This window comes from Cavia porcellus, unplaced genomic scaffold (genome assembly GCF_034190915.1).
Source record: "Cavia porcellus strain 051 isolate PalLab524CR breed Dunkin Hartley unplaced genomic scaffold, mCavPor4.1 scaffold_11, whole genome shotgun sequence".
Taxonomy (NCBI): Eukaryota; Metazoa; Chordata; class Mammalia; order Rodentia; family Caviidae; genus Cavia; species Cavia porcellus.
The window spans coordinates 54,358,457-54,381,910 of NW_026947494.1; the positions used below are offsets into that span (position 1 = coordinate 54,358,457).

Consider the following 23,454-nt stretch of genomic DNA (forward strand, 5'->3'; position numbering starts at 1 on the left):
TCCCTTGTGATCTATCTGTTCATCCTTGACCACTCATGGAAACAGCTGATGTTTTCTCCCTCCCTAGATACTATGTTCCCTTCTCCAGAAATAATATGGTTGGATCATAAGCTTGCAGTCTTGTCATACTGGCTTTTTTCACTTAGTAATGGACCTGTTTTTTGGTAGTCATGGAGTTTTCAGTCCCTCTGTGCTTCCTTATCTTGATCTGTCCTGCCCCAGCTCAGCATGTAACACTTCATTTGTAGTAGTCACGAAGTAATGAGTGAATGAGGTATAGAAATAAATGAAGTGCATCGTGTAACATATGGTCATTTCTTTCATTTTTATTCATAGAAAGAATGAACTCTAAGACACCAAGAAAGGTGATGTGAAACACTGTCTGACAATCAATGAAAACAGTGGTGTGGTTTCTTGGGTAAGTGCATTTTGAAGGTTCTAGAGGAAATAAAAACTACATTTTTGATTTGAATCGGTTAGAATGCTCTTTATGTTCTTGGATTTCTTTTCAAAAATTCATTTAAAATGGGGACCATTTTGCCGTATTTCTGTCTATATACTGAGTTAGTCATATACAACCAGAAGTAATGTTTGTTTTGTAATCTTATATGCAATAAGATTAGCCATTAGGATCATTTAACAGCATGGGGATTTGTTTGTTTGATTGTTTGTTTGTTTGTTTTTTGGTGGTGGGGATCAAACTTCTGACCTCTTGCTTTCCAGGCAGGCACTTATGCCACTGAGCTAAATTCATGGCCCTGGTCTGGGATTTGGCTCAGCAGTGTAAGTGTCTGCCTGGCAAGTGTGAGGTCATGAGTTTGATCCTCAGTAGCAAAAAAAAAAAAAAAAAAAAAAAAAAAAAAATTCAGCACACTTTAAAATCACTTCTTTAATTATTTTTAATTTGATTTTACATTTGTTGTGTGGGTGGGGGGGTAGGGAACCATTGGCTCAGTTGTGATCATGTGACATGCAGTGTCAGGTACTACTGGTATTGCAAGACATCACCTTTATAAAGTTAAAATTTATTAGAAATGCTTGCTTGTCTTGCAAAACACTTGCACAACAAGTTACTCACAATCTAAGCATTTTTAACTCAGATTGTTTACAAGCATCTGCAGTATCAGTTTTTTCTTTTCTTCTTCTTCCTCTTCTTATTCTTCTTACCCGATCTCCTCCTCCTTCTCTTTCTTTGTTTCCTCCCCCCCCCCCCTGCTTCCCCTGCTTCTTCTTTGCTTCGGTGGCCAGTTTCTTAAATACACCCTATGTGTACCTTATTGTAGAGCTTTTTAAAAAATTGTTCACCTACAGACTTGATACAAATGTAGTTTATAGAAAACCATCTGCAAACCTGAAATGAAAATAGTACACTTACTATACATATATTAAACTGATAAATTGTTAGGAATCATTTAATTTAATCCATCATTTGACAATGAAATACTAGGTGGTTTAATTTTCTTTCATTTGGTATTCATTTTAGAGGTGCAGATTGGCACACAGCAAAGGACTTTAACACCATGGTAAAAGTAATAAAGTTTAATTAACTATTAATTAGCACATGAACTATTGCATCGAAGAAAGAGAAAGTACGGAAGTTACCATATCGGCAGAGCTTGGCTTCCTCTTCTAAATAACTATAAAACACTTGCTTACAATGCTGGCATATATGCAAATGTAAGTACATCTTCAAGCCATCACCACCAAATCTGAGTTCAGTTTCTAACTTTTGTTTTCCTGCTTTCACAGCGAGCCCTTTTAAGACCTCCAAAACTCTCATTAAGATCGTTTCAAATGTGTCTCCTCCTACCGTGTCCTTTGCTTATGACTGTTAAGCTGTAGGAAAAACCCAGTCTCCATCCCAAGAATTTTTGAGTCTTCTAGCTTTGCCCTGGAGGAGCAGAGAAGGGCGCTCAGCTAGGGATGAATCATTCAAGGTAGTTCAAGCAATGAATGGGGCGCATTCCTCCCTGACATCTCTCTGTAAGTTCTGTCCCACCCTAGGCAGTTGTGCTAGTTCTCATCCTGGAGAATCAGGTGGTGCTGCTGCCCCGGGGGTGATGGAAGGTTACGTGTATAAACAGTTCAAAAAGCTATTTGTTGGGGCTGGGGATTTAGCTCAGTGGCATAAGCACCTGCCTTGTAAGCAGGCAGCCTTGAGTTCGATCCCTGGTACCGGTAAAAAGGAAAAAGACCAAAAGAAAAAAAAAAAAAGCCATTTGTTTTTCTTCCTTTCCTGTGTACAGAAGATTGCACCTAGGGGCATCTATCACTGAACTACATCCCCCACTCCTTTTATTTAAATTACCCAGAGGAGCCTGAACTTGTGATCCTAGAGGCTCAGCCTCCTTAGTGCTGGGATTAAAGGTGCACAGCACACCTCATGTAAAGGGCTTATTTTGGCTCACTGTGGTAGAGTTACATTCCGAGACTGCTTACCCCGGTGCTTTTGGGCCGATGTTGAAGCAGCACATGATGGGAGGATGTGACAGGAGAATCACAAGCTCAAGGCCAGCCTGGGGGACTTCACGACTTAGTGGAACCCTGTCTCAAACTCGAAAATAAAAAAAGGGCTGGGAATGTAGTTCAGATGAAACGTGTTATAGTTTAAATTTTTCTTAGAGTAATGCAGGTTAAATGTGTTTTAATATCTTCAGTTTGTACTTTTTTTGTGAACTTTGCTTATGTACTTTGTGTAATAATGGTATCAGACTAATTTTAGAATACATGCTGCTTGGAGAAGTTTTGAACACTTACAAAGCTTGTGCTTTTCTCTACAGACATACATACTGAATCACAATAGTCCTTGTGATCTCTGAACTTTTGAGTTCTCTCCATATTGAAGTGAAGGCAGCAGTTATCAGGAACAAGGAGTTAAGAGAAACACGTACTAAATCAGGCAGCCAGTATTTGGGTTCAGTAATATGTTTCTAAGATGCTCACAAGATTTGGAAACCGCTAAGCAAATCGGCTGAAATCAAGCAATGCCAATCGGCGAGAGAATACGATGAGGCCCCTGCTAAACCAAAGTGGCCATTCTTTCTGACCTCGAAGCCATCAGGAAATCACAGAAGCTTGTTTTACTCATTTAGCTCCAGATTAAAATTTGAACTATACTGAAATTAGATACTTGGGTGACTAGGACTAGCTAATTAGCCCTAGCCAAATGGTAAACTCAACCAAGTACAGTGGAGCCAGGCTCAGAACTCCTCTGGTGCAAAATGCAATAGTAAACACAAGATCCAGTTCCTAGGCTGGAGAGGGTGGGGCCCTTCAGACCCATCCTGAGTGGGTGGTGACCACAGGCGGCTCACCTGCCTCTGTGATGTCACGCAAGCCCCGCCCACAGCTGCCAGCCACTGCCCATACCAAGCTGCATGCTGGCCCGGGAAGTTGCCCCTTCCTGGAGTCATGACGGGCAGGAAGATGGTGTCTGCCACCCGGTTGCCCAGGTAAAGGGCTTCCATTGCTTTTCTGCATGCTGGCGGTAGGGATGGTGCAGCCATAGCAAAGGTTTAGGGCGGAGAGGCTTTGACACAGGATGCACAGTGACACTGCCCACGCTGCTGGATAGGCATGTATGAAGATGGGACATGAAGCCCGTGGATTGCAGGGATTAGTATAACGATCAGCTCTGGAAAGCAAGGTGAGTAAGAATGGTGGTAGAAGAAACTGAGATATCAAAAGGCTGGAAGTACCGGTAGGTTCAAAGAATTGTTGTGGTAAAGATCCTAGGAGAGACCTAGAAACTTAGGGGAGTTGTGGTCAGGAAATGAAATCATGGAAGGAATGCAATTCTGGTAATGATAAGAGCTAGGTAAGGATTTTTCAGTCTTGGCACATTGAATTGGGAGAGAGTTAGTCAGGGATTAAATCCAGGATCTTTGTCCTGAGCTATATCCCCTGGTTACTTTTTTTTCTTTTTGGATAGGATCTCATTGTCATTAAATTGCCTGGGCTAGGCTCAAAATTGAGATTCTCCTGCCTCACCCTCCCAGAGAGATTACAGGCATGTACCACTATGCCCAGGTGGGCACACTGACATTTTAGATTAGAAAATTCTTTGTTGTCTGGGACCAGCCTGTGCATTGCAGTTGTTTAGCAGCATCCATGACCTCTGCCTATCAGATGCCAAACACCAGCCCTGGAAGTTGTGACAATCAAACATGTCTCCAGACTTTGAAAAATCACCCTAAATTCAGGACCATTGATCTAGCAGGTTAAGTAGTTGAATTCTCCAGGAAAAACGATCGAAATAACCCAGGAAACAGGAAAACCTATGATTACCCATGATTACATCAGAATTACCAAAGGTTAGGACAAGAGTGGTACCTAAGAGAGACTAGAAACCACAAAGGTCAAAAATAAAGAAAAGGTCAGTAGGTGATAAAAATTAAGAGAAGTGAATGACATAATCTGATAAGATTTAAAGCTGATGGTTTATCATCTTCAAAATACATAGTGGTAAAGCTGGTGCTAGAATTTAGGCTTCCTTCCTAGAGCTTTTTTAAATGTCTAGAAGGTGGGCAGACAACACCTCCACATGATTTCATGTTCAATTAAATTAGACCTGCAGAGTCAAAAATAGGGGTCAGCCACAAACAATTGGCATCATTTCTGGCTGCCATCTATAACAAACAGCTGAAAGCACATATTTTTGGCTGCATACTATCCTAAAAATAGGACGTAACATCTTGGTTTTTAAAATACCCTCAATTGTCATTCTGGCCTTTAAAAATATTTTAGTGCCTTTGATTAGAAAATAAATACCATTTATTAAATGAATGCATTTATCTGTTCACTATAGAGCTATCATAACCAACATTTTCCTTAGATAGCCAGTCACCTTTATGCTTATACAGTCCAACCATCAAGGAGAACACAAAGACCTCAATATTAAATGAACCGATTTGCAGTGTTTTCCAACTGTGCATCACCTGCTCCTCTCACTGCCACCTGGAAAGATATCATTTCACCAGACGGAAAGCAGATTTAGAGCAAATGCCGAATTTTCATCCCCTACCTCCTTAAAACATATTTACAAGGGAAGTACTTGAAATAAATAGATGTGTCCCCTTTACAGGAGGAGCAGCTGCAAGATAGGAAATTCAAACTGTAGTGTTGTTTATTAAGTTGTCCCATATGTACTCTCATTTCAATAATTAAGTCTTTAGGCCACATACAAGGTGGGCTCGGTGAGCTTTGACAAACCCATATGCAGAATTTTATCCTATTATGGACTAGAATGAATTTAAATTTTTAATACATAAACATGAAGCACAAAGATGATGTCAAGGAAACACATGATGCTATCATCTGAGTCCTGCTTGAATTTATAGATTACCTAATCCAATATTTAAAGCTCACACAAAATAAAGATAAAATCCTCTCATTTCAAGTCCCAAAGCATTTATTAGCACTTGTCAGAGCTCACCAATGGTATAAATATTTACATTTGTTACACAGTGCTATTGCAATGACTAAGGTATTTTCATGTATCATTTCTAAACTTGATGCTGCTTTTAGAAAAAGGAAAAGAAAAAACTTTCTGAATAAGAACCAGGATTTTAATCTCAGCTTCATCACATATTGGCTGTTACATTACCAATTGGTTTTATTTATGATATTAGTCACTCAGAAGAAAAATTCTATGTATTAGTTCTGACCCAGTCATTGTTCAATAAATGAATAGTCAATTAAAACAAGTGTCTGAGAATGAAAATAAGGTAAGCTTATAGCTAAACCTCTCTACTTAAAAGATGAAAACAATATCTCCATGTTATGATACATCATGAAGTTGGGCTCCTAGTAGTTTTAGTCTTTATTTATAACACAAATGAACAGAAAGAGCTGATGCCTACCTTCCAAACTTTCTTGTTCATCAGAATTATAAGCATTCATCTGACTTTGTTCCCGTAAGAAACGAATGACCGAATAAACGAGGTGCTTGATGGATGACATTTTAGAAGTTTAAACACTTCCTTAATAATAAAAATGAAAACAACTTCTTAATTATAATAAATAGCAAGGACTATATTATTACAATAAAGGCAAAAAACCCCAAAATCTTGCATTACGTTGATCTGTTTGGTCAGGAGAGCAGAGTACTGTTACAGTAATTGGCTACATTTTAAAAATGTAAACTCAGTATCAAACTATGCTTAATCTTGGATTAATAAGATTTTTTCCAAAACATGTAAAACATTAGCTTAGACTCTCACTACATCGTAATTATATATGTAGTATGGATACAGAAAAGAAGTATGAATATAGATATAGAAATCCCAAAAAAGGCCTTGTCTTAAATTGAAGATTTTATACTGCTGACTGAGAAACTGGTGCACAATAAGCATCTTCACCTAGTACGTGAGATTTTTAAAACTACTTTCCTTAGTTGACAGTTACCCTCTGAGGAAATAGACTTGAGAAAGGCAGTTCTATCATTGAGTGTCATTCTCAGAAAAACAGCATTTCTGTGTAATCAAGAGACAGGTCAGGAAATCGGTGCCTACACCGATGATACTACAAACGGAGCAGCGCTGTCCTCAGCAGCCGCTCTCCTGGAGAGGTTGGCGCGGGCCCCGCTCATTCACCGAGATGCGAGCGCCTCCAAACAGTGGCGCGGGGCGAGCTGTTCTCCACTAAATCGCATCCTCCGCCTGCTCCCCGGGTTCCCTAACTCAAAGCCAGGGTGTGGTGCCCGCCGCTAGGATGCTTGCTAGGATGCCTGTTATCCGTGCACCGCTTTTAAAGGCAGCCCAACCTCTAGGCCACGGCGTGATCACACAGCGCAGAAGGTGAAAACAGAAAAAAGGGGAAAGGCAGCGAGAGGGAAGGAGCCACCCACCACCTGCACGCCTCCTCTCCCGCCTCTCCTCCGAGCACGTCCACCCCTACTCCTAGCCGCCCTCGCCTCAGCCCCTAAGGGGTTTGCAGCGGGTGCGCGGCGCAGGCCTCGCCTGGGGCTGGGGGAGACGCACCACTGGCAGACAGAAGCATCTTACCAGAAAAGAGGACGCGGGACGAAGGCTGCGGGCCTGGAGGCTTCCGTGAGCCGGTTCGCCCGCCCCTTCGACCTCAGGAGTGGAGCCTGGCTCAGGATCTCCGCTCTGGCCTCGGTCGCCCAAACTTCCCCACTCCCTACACGGCCACCCACCCAGTCCACCCGGCCGCTAGCTCAGCTCCAGGCGGCTGAGTCTGGCTGGATCCGCCCCTGGGGCGGGCGGGGTCGGGCGGGGCCTTGCGGAGGGGGATGGGGCGGGGCCTTTGCGGGGAGGGGGCGGGGCCGCAGTGGCGCCGGCGTGGGGTTGGCGCACGTGGGAGGGCGCCAGTGGGGCGGTTGTTAGCCGCCGCCGCTGTGGCCTTGCGAGTTGGCCTGGCTTTTGCCTTTCCTGTACCGGAACGCAGCCGTCTGCCTTCTCCAGCCGCAAGTCGAAGGACCCCGCGCCCGCCGCCGCTGGTCTCTCGGCGTGCCCATGATCGCCCCGTGCCTTTCGGTGGTGCGAGGCCTCCACAGGTACTCACGCGCGGGTAACCTTGACCGCGGGCAGGGCCAGTCTTCTGCGCGGGCCGTGCCGGCGCCCGGGCGCAACAGTCTCGCATCCCACCCGCGCCCCTGGAGCCCTCAGTCCCCGCAGCGTGCGGGCCGCGCCCCTGGGGACACCTGCCTGGCGACTTGGGGCCACCTTTCTCTCCTCCGTTCCCTCGGGAGGGCATCCATTCTCCTTTGTTTGGGACTGCGTCAGCTGCAGTCAGCGAGACTGGTCACAGACCCAAACCGAATGAATGCAGAAGGAAGGGCTGGGTTTGAAAATGCTCTCCACCCCCGCCCCCCATCCACAACTGCAGACCTGGCACTAAGAGTGCCGCAGCTGTGAACTCAAGGATAACAATTCTCATTTGTCTATCTTGCACCATATTAGTATTCTAATCCTTTCACATCGGTACGTGAAAACGCTTTGCTTTTGCCGTGTAATTCCGCCCATGCTAATTTTTTTTATTTTATTTTGGTTTTTTATTTTGTTTTAACATTCTATGCATAGAAGAAATATTCTGTCTATTGTCCGGGCAAATTGACTGGGCCCACTGTTACTCCTTAGATACAGTTTTGGGCAGCCTTGGCTGCTGTATTGGATTGCTTCCTAGCTTTCTAACCACACCTCTCTGCAACACACCAGTAGCAAGATGGGGAGAGAATTAAATTCTTTACACAGATGCCCTGGTTTTAGGAAACAGTGCCGCCACCCATTCCCAAATCTGCCCAGAACTGTAAATCCAGAGAGTCAATAGAAGAAAGGGAAGGTTTGTTTTCTGCTGAATACCTATAAAACTACTCTGAAATATACATGTCAGCATTTAAGGTTTTTACAGCTTGCTCTAAAGTGACAGGGCCACTTGTCCATGTGGAGCTTTCTGTTGCTCAATCCTTGCAGTTACTGTGCATCCATAAAACAATGGTAATTATAGAGTTAATGTGATGGTTGTGATTATATTTTTAAGCTGCCCCCTTTTTTTTTTTGCTAGTCTCCAGGCTAGAAGTGGTATAGTTCTCCAATAAAGCTATGCCACCAAATGAAGGCATTTGCATAATGCAGGTGTGAAAAGACAGACTAAATCTTCAGACAGCAGTTCTCTAACTTTTTTTATTTTGGTCTCAGAATGTAACAACTTGCATGTATGTGAGTTATATGTGTATACTTAATTTATTAAGAAATTAAAATAGAATATTGTTAAAGTACTAGTTTATAAAACAGTAATAAATGCATTAATCAATATTTTATTTACCCATTCATCATCAATGAATATAAGATGCTTCTGCCGACTGTTTTGAATACTGCTGTGATGCTGGAGTGCAACTACTTGAGAGCCTGCTTTTAATTCTTTGTGAGCTATGGCTGGAAGTGGAAATTGCTGGATAATTTATTAATGCTATGTCTGGTATCTTGAGGAGCAGTCATACTATTTTCATCTCTGGCTATACCATTTTTACATTCTCATCAGCAGTACATACCCCTGGCTTTCAGTTTCTCCACAGAGTATCCAATAGTACTGTTTTGCATTTTTTCAAAACTAATGTATGATTTAATATAAGATATCCTGCTTCCTAGATCTGCTTTGGCATCTAATCTGTTGCTCTGTTTTGTTTTGCTTTTAGAATATGGAGAGCCAAGCATGGTGGTGCATACCTATAATCTCAGCTCTCTGATAGGCCAAGACAAGAGGACTACAAGTTCGAGCCCAGCCTAGGAAACAGTGCTTTAGCAAGACTTTGTTTCAAAATAAAGCATTTATAAAGGGCTGGGGATGTAGCTCAGTGTGAAGGCCCTGGATATAATCTCCAGTACTGAAGGGGGGTGAAAATGAAGGAAAGCCTGCCTCACCCTTATATGTGGAGGAAATATTTCAATAGCTTTTAATAATAAAATCACAGATACTTAATATATATAATATATAATATACAGATACTTAATATATCACCACAGTTCAGCAAATGGTAGTTTTCCAAAGTTCACTTGCAAAGTGGAATCTGAAATCATCAAAGTGCTTTACTTACTGTTTCACTAAAATCAGTTGGTATATCTTATATTTTGAGTGGGTCTTCTACTCATACTTGATTTTGTAATGTCAAATTGAAATCATTTGGAAATTAGTGGTTCAATGTGTTGTACATATGTCTTCCTAATGTTGACATGTTTCATTATTAGGTATCAAACAATCATTCTTTAATGTCCTCATCTGTCTCAACAGAGGAGTCTTCAAATGTTAGCTATCAAGCTCATTGTGAAATGGAGTTTTCCAAAATTCTGATTTTCACTTGAAAGTTGTAATTTTATCACTAGGGACACCTTACTGTCAGTTTTTTCCCTAAAAGTGAGCTTCAGTTGTTACATTTTTACAGAATTCTGTCAGATACCCAAATCAGAATAATCCTGATTTGATTGTCAAGTAATTTGATCAAGGGGGTATTCCATGACAAAATAAATTAGCAGTTTATTCAGCTGTAAAAGTTCTTTGGATTTCGACAGCCAGATCTCCTGGGCAACCACTAAACTTAGATTATGCAGCAGAGGTGGTCACAAAAACATACTAAAGGGTTGAAATTTATTCACAATTGTTTGATAGTACTGGAAATTGACTCTAGCATCTTACACATGCTTGGCAAGTGCTCTACTATTGAACTATATCCTCACCTTTTTTTTTTTTTATTTTGTGGCAGACTCCCACTATGTTTCCCGAGCTGGCTGGGCTCAAAATTGGATTTCTCCTGCCTCAGCCTCCCAAGCAGCTAGGATTGCAGATATGTATCATCATGCCTGGCCCCACTGGACCTCTCTCAAGTTTCTTATTTTGTAAAATAAAAAAGACCAGATTAAATTATATCTAAAGTTTTTGTCCCCTAATTCTAAGTTGCTATGGGAATTAAACTAGGAGAATTCCCATCGTACCTCAACCAATTGTGCAGCATGTGACTCTAGCAAAATTTAAGGTCTCATGCAGGGTAGAGGACACAGTCAAAGAAACAAACAGCAAGATTTATTCAACCATATTAGGCCAAATTATAGCTCTGATAATCCTAATTTTTTCTTTCAATAAAAGAAGTTTGGTTAAGTTATAACAATATATATTCTGTATAGAAAACTCAAAAAATAATGACACAAAGAAAATATTAAAAATATACATGCACAGACTGCATATCCAAAAGTACTGATTGTTAACAGACTTCAAAAATTTCTTTTATCTCCAGCCTTTTTATTTTATTCATTCATTCATTAATTTTTTTTTTTTTGGCACCGGGGGATCAAACTCATGATTTTACACTTGAGAGGCAGGTGCTTCCACTGCTGAGCTAAACCCTCGTCCTCTCCAGCCTTTTTAAAACAAACATGAGTTTGCCATATTCTAATCTTTAAAGTAATATAAGCATACATTTATTTCAGTAGCTACAGTTCACTGGAGATATTGAGAATTTGGTTAATCCTTACCTTTGTCATGTCACCTATTTCCAACATTTTTATGAATAACGCTGCTTGGATAAATATTCTTTTTTTTTTGGATACAAGGTCTTGCTATGTCGGCAAGGCTGGCCTTGAACTCTTAGGGGATATACCTGCTTCAGTATCCCAAGTTCTGGGATGACAGGTGTGTGCGACTATGGCCAAGTCTTATTTTCTTATAAAAATTCTCAAAAAATGAAATTTTTATATCAAAGCACAATTTGTGTATCAGCTACTTTCAGGCCTTTGGTATTCATTATCATACTGTACTCCAAAAAATTTCTCACAAATTATACTAAACCAGCAAAATATATAAGCACTGATTTTCCCATCTTTACTAACACCTGAGCATTTTAGTAATTTTTATCCTTCCCAATTTGATAAGTAGAAATTTCTTGTAATTTCCATTTCCTTCCATTTTTTGATAGTTTGCTTGCTAAGTATAATTCCTTAACAAAATGCAACACTGTGGTCTAGAAGCCAAAAACATTCTTTTCTGATATAAAATTTTAATCATGGGAATATACTAGACCAATTAGTTATTCAAAAAATTAATAATTATGTATCTCACTATAATTAAAATAGGCCATTGCCTTAAATCCAATAGGTATAACTTCCAAAAGTTTAGGACAGTAGTATAAGAGGAAAAACAGCTTTTCTTAATAAAGAAAAGCTACTGTCAAAAACTAGACTGAGATTATTTGTAAAAATGGACAAAAAGGGGTTTTGTTTTGATTGTTGGTTTTATTTACCCCCTTGTTTTGTTTAGAAACATCCTGATACTTTCTCAGGTTTAAATAGTGTCTCCTCTTTGGTTAAGATATTACACAGAACAGAGGTGGCAAACCTATGGCACATGTGCCACAGCTCGCTGTTTTTTGTCATTGAGAGTGACAAAAGATTCACCATCATTGAATATTAAAGATGTAAGAACAAAGGAAATTCATGTTTATTGAGTACATACATATATCTCTAGCTCTGCATGGCAAAGGGCATGTAGCATAATGGTTTAGACCAGACGTACTAGGTCCAACCAGCTAGCTATGTTGCTGAATAGCCCTGTGATTTTAGGCAAAAACACCTACCGATGTCTATTTATAGATTCATAAGTAGGACTGATTGGCAGGTTTCTTCAGTCATGGGTATCATAGATATGGGGTTACAGCAATGAACAAAGCAAACCAAAATCCTTGTGTTGATTGACTTTCCGTTGTAAAAAAACCGAAAAATAGAACCAAGGAAAGTGGTGCATATCTGTAATCTTTGCGTTCTGGAGGCTGAGGCCTTTGGAATCATTCCAAGTTCAAGGCCAGCCTGGACTCTACAGTGAGTGCAGGGTCTACCCAGTGAGATCCTGTCTCACAAAAAAAGGAAGAAAGAAAAGAAAACTGTATTGGTTACTCTTCTCTGGTTGCTGGGACAAAATACCCAATACTCAAAATTAAGAAAGGAAAAGTTTATTTAGCTTACAGTTTGTGGAGGTTTTAGTCCATAATCAGCTGGCTGCAAGGCAAAGTGGCATGGCACTGGGGCAACACTTTAAGGCAGCAGCCCACAAAAGCAGTCAGAGCAAAAAAGGAGCAGAAGGCAAGCTTCTTTTCCTCCCTTAGAGTGTATGCAGGCTACCCCAGACCCCAAGGTGGGTGTAGCACTCACAAAATCTCTGCCCTTCTCTTGGGCAAGATTAGATATTTATGAAGTGAGGATCCTGGCTCCTTACTTCTTACTTAGTCTCTCAGTTAAACTTCTAAACTCAAATTGACACAGTGTGTCAACCGTAAGGCAACTCAGGATTGATGGGAATGAAATGGAAGTTGGTCGCAAAAATACTTTACTGAGGTGATGATATTAAGTAACAATCCAAGAGAAATGAGGTGTTATGCATGGGAATAATGGGGCAGAATGTTCAAAGCAAGAGAAACAGCAAATACCAAAGCTATGGCATGCCTGGTGTGTTTGAGGAAAGGAAGGGCCCATTGTGACTACACTGAAGTAAACGTCAGGCTGGTAATTAGGAAATAAAAGAAAAATTAATGCTCACTTTTTCTGATGGAGGGATGATAAATATAAAATGCTTTGAACCTTACTTGGCTATGTCTATTCTTGTTGTTATGTGATGCTTTGTAATAAAATTTCTGAATTTCAGGTGAGTACAATGATAAACATTTGTATTTTATTATATTTTCATTACTGGAGACCTAACGCAGGGGTGTTTTACCACTGAGCTGTATTTCTCTTTTTTTGTTTTTTAGTTAGCTGAACACTTTTCTGCTCTGAACTGATTCATATACCTGCAGTGTAAACCATTGGTTGTAAAACAGTCTGGCCAGGCTTTCTTTTATGTGTGGAGGGTATAAGATGGCTAAAACGGGGCCATTAGTCAATGTCATGTGATCTCACATCCTTCAGGTGGCTGCCTCTGACTTATTCTTGTAGAGACTACAGGGTTGCATGAAAGACTGACATATATAGGAGAACATCTAGATGCTTACACTGGAACAGAACACCATTATCTCTCCACATTCAGCTAGCCAAGGCAAGCCATAAGGCCAACCCCTATTCAAGAAGTGGGGAAATATTCTCATCTCTTGGTGGGCGGGGCTGCAAGCTCATGTTGTAAAAGACAAATTCATGCCAGACAGGAAGTTTAGGCCATTGAGCAATCAGTCTTCCATATTGTTACATAATGAAATCCCAGTAAATAGTAGCTATTATCTTTACATTTGTGAACTGACTACTTTTATTTAGGAAGCCTTTTAATTGGGATTATTGAAAACCCTTTAGAGATGTTGTGGGTTTGTTTGAGAAGGCATTGTTTTTTTTCATTGAACCATGAAATGCATTATTATCGCCTTTCACTTTTTTGCTTTTGTTATACAAAAGTTTAAAATTTTTAAGTAATTGAGTTGTTTTTTCCTTTACAACTTTTGCCTCTCATGTCTGCAGAACCCTTCCCCAACCTCAAGTTACACATTTTCAAACTACTGACATTTGCATCTAGTACTTTATTTTTCACATTTAAACCTTTTAACTATTTTGCAGGTTCACATTAAAAAAAACAAAAACAAAACAAAAACAAACAAAAAAAAAAAACAAAAACCGGGGTATGGTGGTGCACACCTGTAATCCCAGCACTCTGAGAGACTGACAGAGGAGAATCATAAATTCTGCCATGCCTGGGCAATTTAGTCACTTAACAAGATTTTGTCTCAAAAGTTTTCAAAAAGGAAAAGGGATCTAGATCTGTAACTCAGTGCAGAAGTATTGAGTTCAATTCCTGCTGCCAAAAAGTAAATCAAAAGATTTTTAATCACGAAGTAAAATAAAAAGAAAATCAAGATAGAAAAACAGCAAAATGTCCAGCTTATGAAATAAGGGTTTCTGATTTAGCAAATGTTACTTTGGAAGATCCTATCCTCCTCTGTCCACCTCACAACTTAGGAAGAGTTACAGTTAGTAAAATAACCAGAGCTTTCTGGTGAACATTGCTTGCTTCACAATATAATATTCACATTAAAGACCACATGTATAGTTAGGGGCTTACCCCAGGTGAGGTTTTATACATTTGTACATCTTTTAGACTGTCAAAGGAATTCTTTGTAAGATCTTACAGCCTTATCTGTCAAGATAGAAAATACAGAAATAAATTACTTCTTTGAAAAGAAATAGATAAATGGTACTAAATTGCAACTTTTCTAGTATTTTCTAGTTCCATTACTGTGATACAAATCTGCATTTTTGCTTCCTACTGATAAATTTTCCTTAGGAAAAAGGGTATCTTTAGGAAATGCAAATGTAACATGTCATACTTCAACTTAAAAATTTTTTTCTAGCCTGTCATTAACCTTAAGATAAAATCAAAACTCTTTCATGTGATTATAAATTCCCACACTGTCTGATGCCTGCTTGCTTTCCTGGGTTTCTCTCCCATTGCCTCTGCCAGAGTTTATGTCCTTACCTCCTGGCTTCAAATCACTACAGATCAATCTCTTATTTGGAACATTGTTCTCTTCCCCCATGTTTTTAGGATGTTTTACTTAATCATTCGTCTAACTGTTTTGAAATATCTACAATGCAGTAAGGTAATTCACATACGTATTTACATATGGGTAAAAGATTTTAAAAATTATATATCAAAAAGCATGTTTCTGGTACCTTTCAGGCACCCAGATCCTTTCTTTGTCTTTTTTTTTTTTTATAGCAGTAACCACTCTTCCAAACCTCACACACATCCTCTTCTCTTTGTACATGTTACCAAAAATAAATACTTCCTAAACAACATATGATTTATTTTCACATGATGAAACATGTTTTATATGGCTACGGTCCAGTTTCAAAGTTACAATATCATTGTGTAATTATTCTAAAATTTACTATCCATTTTCTTGTCCATGAGTATTTAGGTGGTTGTGGTGGTAGTGGTGGTGGTTACAAACAATTGTTATGCATTTTTTTGTTGTTGTTTTTTGGGACAGGATCTCCTCATATAATTCAGGGTGACTGTGAACTCCTCGTAGCTCAGGCTGAACTCAAACGTAAGGCAGTCTTCCTGCCGTAGCCTCCCAAGTGTGGAGTTATAGGCATACGCTACCAAATCCGGTGGATAGGTGTTCTTATGTCTCCTGATACTTATGTATGAATATATCCTAAAGAAAAAAATTTACCGAGTAATTCTCTTCTAAAAGCCAGTTCTTTCTAATGCGGTAACGCTAACTTCTCTCTCTGGTTTTCATGAATAGTCATTCAGCTGCCAGCTTGAGCATCTCTGTATAAACTTTTGCTAATCTAATGTTTGCAAAATAATATTCCTTGCTTTTTATATGATTTGGCTATCTTTTTGTATTTGCTATTTGTATTTTAAGCCCATTCATATCTTTCGCCCATTTTCCTATTGTTACTATATTAATGAATTTAAGCAATGTTTATCTGTTCTAGATACCTTGCATTTCTTTTCTGGTATTCAAAAATGTATATCTATAAGGGAACCTTTCTGTTCCACTGAGCTAAATGACACAGCTATGTTAAACTCTGATGAAAGACCAGGCCCTTGTGACTTTCTAGTCAGGGATTTAAGAGTGAACAGATTTGTAAGTTAATTAGAGTTGGAGAGATATCAGTTTAGCTTGTCTTTCAGGTGAATTTGCCTGACCCCTACTAAATTATGTCCTTCTGCCCTATAAGTACTTCCATTAAAACCCGTCAATTATGTTTCTATCCTCATTAGTTGATAAATTTGCTGAAATAATTTCATTTTTATGCCTCTAGCACTTAGCATGGAATCACTATGTGTAGTGGATGCTCAATAAATATGTATTTTTTGTGGATAAATGATAGATATCGGTAATAGTAAGGAAAATGTATCACTGCTTATATATAAATCAGAGTGTAAGCCTACTTTTAGCCTTTTGTTACTGATGATACTGATGTATCTTTCAGTAGAAAGTAAATGTTTCAGGCTGGGAATTTAGCTCAGAAGGATAAGCACCTGCCTAGCAACCACAAGTTCATGAGTTCAATCCCGGGTACAAAAAAAAAAAAAAAAGAAAGAAATGTTTCAAACCCAAGATGAAATGGCTAGTTGCAAATTTCTTTAAATAAAATTCCAGGAGAAAGTATTGTGTCTTGCATGTTAAAAAAGGCAATTTAGACTTAGTTACTTGTGTGATAAGAAAAATTACAAAGTTGAGTAATATTCAGTAGGAAGCTGTTGAGAGTACTTGCTAGGTGGGTCGAAGCAAAGAAGCTATGTATGAACTCTGTCATCTCTGGGGTATTCAAACGGTTGCTTTGTTTTTTACGACCCAGTCGTTAGCTCTGTAGAGTAATAATCTAATTAATGAATATTAATATTAATGAATTCTGGAAGCAAAGCTCTTCCAAATATGTTGGCCTGGATCTGAAGGAATTGAAGCAGGCAAACTTCTCATGGGTCTGTCTAAAGTCAGCCCAGGAAGGAGAAGCCAAACTCTGTGGACTTTCACGGCTCCAGGAGCTACTTGAAACTGGAAAAATACATATAACTGAGCAGGGAAGACGTGCTTGTTGGTCAGGTTTAAAAAGAATGCCAAGCAGCTTTCCCTACCTAGTTGAAAAAGTATCGAATCCAAAATAAGTGTGATTATAAATTCATGTCTTGGGAAGCGTATGATGCCTCTTAAATCTAGCACCCTGGGGTAGAGTATTGTTCCTCCTAACAGCACAGCAGTAGTTGAAGGGAAGTAAAAAACATGAAAACCTCTATTGGGATGTCATACAGAACCCGATCACTCAGTATGGCTTATCACTGTTCACTAAATTTGTTATGACATTGAAAAATTGCAGTTATGGAAGAAGTGGTTAGTGGGATGTACCTGATTGAAAACTATATATACAAAATTTCATTCACTTATGTCATAGACATTAACTTAGTGCAGTTACTGTATGCAAGGATCTGTGATACATATCACAAGAATAAATGGTAAAGAAAGCTTAGATCATATTTGCTTGTTAAAAAATTATTTCTGTAGTTGTTTTGGTTTTCTGAGACAGGCCTTTGTAGTTCAGACTCGCCTTGAACTTATTTATGTAGCCCAGGCTGGCCTTGAACTCACAGAAAGCCTCTTGCCTCAACCTCCCAAGTGCTAAGGTTATAGGCGTCTACTACCACACCCAGCTAAAATGTATTCTGTTCTGTTCTCTTTACCAGAGTGTACTTGTGGTTGCTCTAATGTATTAGCTTTCCTGTCATCAGAACATAATGCGTAACACACAGTTTGAAAGAGAGGTATTATGGCCTGTGTTTAGATGTCCTCCCAAAGCCTCTTGGGGTTACAAGTGGGACTTCTTCAGAGGTGACTGGATCTACAATGTGTGACGCTGGGAGTAAGGGTGTATAATTATTATATCAGGCCACCGATTGGTTTGGCATCACCCTAATCCCAGTAGCCTAGATGGAGTATCTAAAAGGAGCAGAAAGAAATGGCTATGGTCCTTGTTTGCTCTCGCTGCCTCCTTGTTGTGGACTATTTCTCCTGCTCAGTGTCACTTTGCCATGCCACCCTCCCTGCCTTGGAGGCCGCCAACTCTGACGTGAAAGCTATAAACTGCAAGTCAAATAAACCTTTCCTCTTTAACTTCATTTTTAGGTATTTTGTCTCAGCAAGATAGGTAAGTAAGAAGGGGTTTATTTGGCTCTCAGTTTCAGTCCATGGTCAGCAGGTTTAAAAGCAGAGGCAGCGTGGTAAGAGGCCTGGCAGAGGGTAACCACTCACTGCATGGCAGCCAAGAGTGAGGAAAGAAGGCGGGAGGGAGATGGAACCTGCAGAGGCACAAGCCTAGAGATGCCTGCCGTCAGGCCTTCACCACCTAACACCACATTCCCCCACTGAGCTCAACGTGGTGACCCCTGGATGAGTGCAGAGCCCCGTCCTCCAGCCGCCTTCAAACACTGGGGACTTCAGAGGACACTTCACACCTAAACCATAACACCTGAAAATCTACATGAAGATTAATAAAATAATGTAAAAGGAAAAGAGCATTAAGCAAAAAAGTTGAAGCAATATTTGAAGCAAGTCTAATTGTCCAGAGTTTTACTGTGAATTTGCTGGCAATGAGAGCAAGAAAAAGCATGTTGTTAGAAATTTTAGGAACAGTGCTTTTCTTAGCACTCTTTGTGAGATAAATTCACGCTGTGGATTTATCATACAGGGAAGACTGAGTAATGATAACAGCCTAAAGAATGCTTACTAAATGCAAAAGTCAACTTCACAGTGCTAATTCTTATTTTGTTGGTTAAAAGACCAAGGCAATACAGTAAAGTAAGGATGATAAGGCACACATTTAAGTAATGAGAATATTAGATAGAAGGTGATAAAGTTCATAGCGTGTGGTAGATGAATTGATGGGGGCGTTTGGGGAAAGAGCTTCCTTCTTGACTAAAAAGAGGGACAAGGACATAATTATATGTGCAACTGGACCTTGAAGGACTTGTACATCAAAAGAAGGATATTCTCCAATCCCTTGTTTACCAGAACTTAAAAACAGTACATTGAAAAAAAATTTAAAAAAAACAGTACATTGAGTAAGTTGTATGCCCAAGGGAAAAGTGCTCAAAAGTAATAAAAAATAACTAGAAGACTATCAACACGTGAGAATCACTCATGGGCCCTGAAGGTGTAGCTCACTGCTAGGTCATGTTCTTATCCTCTGTGAGAACTTTAGGTCAGTTCCACACATGTGCACATACAGCCCTCCCCAAAGAAAAAGGTCACAAATACTTTCTCTGTGGCTAAGAGAAAGTTATAGATGACCTACTAAAGGTTTCACGTGACTTCAGGTAAAGGTGAAAAATTAAAATTCTAGAGCATCTCTACTTGTTAGAACACCAGTCTCACAAGGTGATTCTGAATAGAGCTAAATATAAAGTCTTACATTTATGTTAAACAAATTAGGAAGAAACTTAGAACCTTGTTTCCAAGTTCAGTAGAAATTAGTGAGTTAATGTGGTTGTTGAAGAACGAGGATCAGTGATAAAATGACACTGAGTTTTGGGTATCAGTCGCCACATCCAGTGGACACTTTCTAGTCCTAACTTTACTGGTCTCCATTAAACTAAGTTTTGGGACGTTGGCCCCATCTTCTCTTTTGACTTTCAGAGCAATAAATTTCTAACGTTCCTCTCTGAACTTTTTTGGGAAGGGGTACAGAGGATGGAATGGACATTCTTTAAGTTTCTTCTAAGCTTTCCCTTCCTAGGAAGGACCTGGTTCTCTAGTGCTGGTTTTCTGCAGTGTCTGGCTCAGTTTCTGTATATAATCTCTTTTCTTTCTCTTTTTCTTTAGCTTATATTTATGCTCAAATCTCTCCCCTACGTGTCTCTGACTAAAACCTTCCCTCAGTCCAGGGAATCCTTTTTTTGCCTTTCCTTTGTTTCCCAGACTTTCTGCTGCTGCCTGTACGTTATCTGAGGTGACAGTCCAGTCACAGGATCTCACATCTGAATCCTCTGTGTGTGTGTGTGTGTGTGTATGTGTGTCCAGGTTCCAGTTGCCTGTTGCCATTCATCACACTTCTATAGCGTGGCATATCTCACAGGCACTCAGAAATACTCATGTCTGAAATTTGCTAGTACGTCCCAAAACCTACTCTTGCTTTCTCTCATGTTTATGATTGTCCGGTGGTGAATTTGCTCTTTTGTCAGTAGCACCACTATCCACCTGTCACACAAATTAGATACTCTGTGATGTCCATCTTTTAAAGTGTCCTTCCAGTTTTACCTTTTATTTTTAAGATATATGTAAAATTTTTAATATATAATTTAAATTTAAAATCATAGGCCATATTGATAAAACTATGAATGGAAGGAAAATTTTCATAATGTATTGGAAGTTATGAATGCCATTTTTATCCTGGATTTGATAATTACACCTAGCTGAATGACATTTCTTGAAAACAAACATGTGAAGTCTTCATGGAAAGAGGATGTATATAAAGCAAAGAATGGAAAGTACAGGGAGAAATACTAACTAAAAATGACAGAATCCCAAGCAAACTATTATGACAATAAATTGTTTAAACTTTCCTATTAAAAGATAAATATCTTCGGGACATGGTTAAAAATAAAATCCAATCTCTTAATAACTACAAAAGAACTATCTAAATTAAAATGAAATTGCTTCCAAAGGAGCGCAAAGTTTTATCAGACAAACACACAGCAGGAGTAAAATAGGATTTCAACAAAATCAGATTCAAGGCACAAAAGTACTAAACAAAAAATAACATTTTTTGTGTATTACAGGTACAATCCATGATGAAATATGTCTCAGACAAGGGAACATATTTTTAAAATATGAAAGATAATAGTTACTTCATTTTGAACATCTCCTCTAGCTATGGGCACGACAAGTGCCTAAGAATAAAATAGGGCCTGGGATTTGGCTGAGTAACCTCATCACTTCCCTGGCAAGTTGCAAGGTTATGAGTTGGATCCCAGTACCAAATAAATAAATAAATAAAAAGTTGGCTGACGGCATGGTGGTGCACACCTATAATCCCAGCATTTGGGAAGGTGAGGCAAAAGATCACCTGGAGTTCAGGGCCAATCTGGGCTACATGATGAGTTTAAGGCAGGCCTGAATTGCATAGTGAGACTTGTCTCAAAAAAGAAAAAAAAAAGGTAAGACCTGAGCAAAATAAAAGACCTACAAATTTCTTTTAATTTGACTACAAACTGCACTTTTTTAGCTTGACCTAAAGTAATGAGTAGATTTAGTGCATTTCTTACTGTTACCAAATGATGCATAAACTTTTGGAACTTGAAACCATGATTTAACATTTGTCCAGGAAATAATCTTGATGACATCAGACACACATAAATGGTTACAGAAGCTGAAAAAACTTCCAAGATCTATGTGTGCAAGTTTGAAACCCAAGAAACCTGATAGTGTGTTCTCAGCTTCAGTCTGAGTTCCTTTACAAGTTCTCCTCATCTAAAACAAAGAATTGAAAGCAGCTGGGGATATAGCTTAGTAGTATAGCACCTGCCTGGCAAACATAAGAACATGAGTTCAATCCCCATTACCAAAAAAAAAGAAAGAAAAGAAAAAAGAATTGTGCTGAGCGTGAAGGCACAATCTGTAATCTCAGCACTTGGGAGGCTGAGGCAGGTGGATGTCTGAGTTCAAGGCCAGTGTGCACTGAGACTGCCTCTAACAAAATGAGCAAACAGCAATGACAAAGTTTACGTAAAAAAATAAAAGTGAACATGAGGGAGAAACAGTCTCTGCAGAGTAAGCTTGGGCCAACTAATAGAAAAACAGCATATAGGTCACTGGAGGATACAGGGTGGCCGGCCCATGTGAGGGAAACCACCATAGCCTCACCTTTTGAATATGTCTGATATCCATTATGTTCTTTTATGAGTCTTACTACCATTTTTAAAATTAAGTTTTATTGATACGTGTTTGCCATACATAATCACGTTCATGGAAATTTTTTTAAAATTTTGTTTTATAAAACATTTATGCAATACATATTGATTACAGTCACATGAGATATAGTTACATGTGTGTAACACATTTTCATTCTTTTTTTCTCCCTTCCCTTTCCCATTGGAACAGTTTCTTCCTATTTCATAATGTCTTTTACTCATTTTGATCTTCATGTGCTTTCGGTTTCTCACAGAAGAGAAACAGTGTGACATTTGAACTCGTGTGTCAGATTTCTCTTGAAAGTATGGTCTCAAGGTGCATCCATTTACCTAAAAATGTTTCAAATTTATCCTTGTTTGTGTCAGAGTAGTACTCCATTGTATATAAAAATCATATCTTTACCCATTCATCTGTTGATGGGCATCTGAGCTGTTTCCAAGATTTTCTTATTACAAATTGTGCTGGTTCCTGTTCTCCTCCCCTACTGTCTGTGAATAGTCTAACTCAGAGGAGCGGGCTGGCGTCCGGTTCTGCCCTCCCCCACGTACAGTGCAAACTCATAGGAGGTCTTAGCTTCTTGTTGACTTGTTCTCCTCCCAGGCAGTCTGTGCTTAGCACCAACAAGAAGCTAAGACCTCCTGTGGTTGGGGCCATGCGCAGGCTGACTGGAGGAAAGCCAGAAACCAGCCCCTTCCAGCATGCAGCCAGGAAGACAAGAAGAGCCAGTGTTCCTCCCGTGCCCCCAGGAAACAACCAGCTGATCAGAAGAAACACAGGCTGTGATGATAGCTAATGGGGTGAAATTCAACTTAATGCTTGTAGTGTGTAGTGTTTCACTGACTTTGGAGGCCTAAAGCAGGTGGTCTCATAGCAATATGCAATATAGCATATATGGGGTTGTGTCTTTTTGAAGGTGGTGGCCTTTGTTAATTCCTTACTATTTTGTTTTGAAGTCCTGTATCATTTTCATTGTTTTGTTTGGTTGAGTTTTATTCTATCTTGTTTGATTTTGTTGCATCCAATGGCATGGGCAGCTGTTTCAAAGATAACAAAGATATATTATGGTAGCCATTTGGGATTTACCATTATCTTGTTTTGAAGTCCTACATTATGTTCATTATTTTGTTTTTATTGGTTTTACTTTGTTTCTGTTTTGTTTGATTTTACTGCCTCTAAAGGTATGGGAAGCTATTTTGAAGACAACAAGACACATTATAGTAACCCTTGTTTCTTTCCTATTATCTTGTTTTGAAATCCTGTGTCACACTGTCTTGTTTTGATTGGCTTTATTCTGTTTTATTGTGCTTAGTTTTATTCTCTAAAATAAAATTTTAAAAAATTGTGCTGCTGTAAACATGGATATGCATATGTAGCTGTGGTAAACCTTAAGTTCTTTTGGGATGATACCAAGAAGGGGAATAACTGGGTCAAATGGAACCTCTAGTTTCACTTTTTTGAGGAATCTCCATACTGATTTCCATTTCACGGGGAATTTGTGCCTGTATGTAATATGTATTACGTATTTTGTTCCTAATTCCTGGCCCTTGCTCCAA

At 39.2% G+C, this 23,454-nt stretch overlaps 1 protein-coding gene and 1 long non-coding RNA gene across 4 annotated transcripts in view; one reads left to right on the top strand and one right to left on the bottom strand.

Moving 5' to 3' along the window:
- Nucleotides 1-881: 881 nt before the first annotated feature.
- On the bottom strand, nt 882-7,286 carry LOC106025922 (uncharacterized). Of its 2 annotated transcripts, XR_010050522.1 has the most exons (3): nt 7,005-7,233; nt 5,862-5,981; nt 882-2,554 (listed from the first exon to the last, which is right to left on the bottom strand). It is a non-coding gene; the product is annotated as an uncharacterized LOC106025922 (long non-coding RNA). The 2 variants fall into 2 exon arrangements; XR_010050521.1 differs by having other exon boundaries at nt 882-5,981; nt 7,005-7,286.
- Nucleotides 7,287-7,308: 22 nt separating this feature from the next.
- Nln (neurolysin) overlaps nt 7,309-23,454 on the top strand; it is a 96,579-nt gene continuing 80,433 nt past the window's right edge. Inside the window, exon 1 of one of the 2 annotated variants that reach the window (XM_005000285.4) lies at nt 7,309-7,516. In XM_005000285.4, coding sequence (XP_005000342.1) covers nt 7,476-7,516 — 41 coding nt within the window. In that variant the 5' untranslated portion in view covers nt 7,309-7,475. Of the gene's footprint in view, nt 7,517-7,766; nt 7,805-23,454 lie in introns of those variants that run through there. The other variant, XM_003462682.4, reaches the window with a different exon arrangement.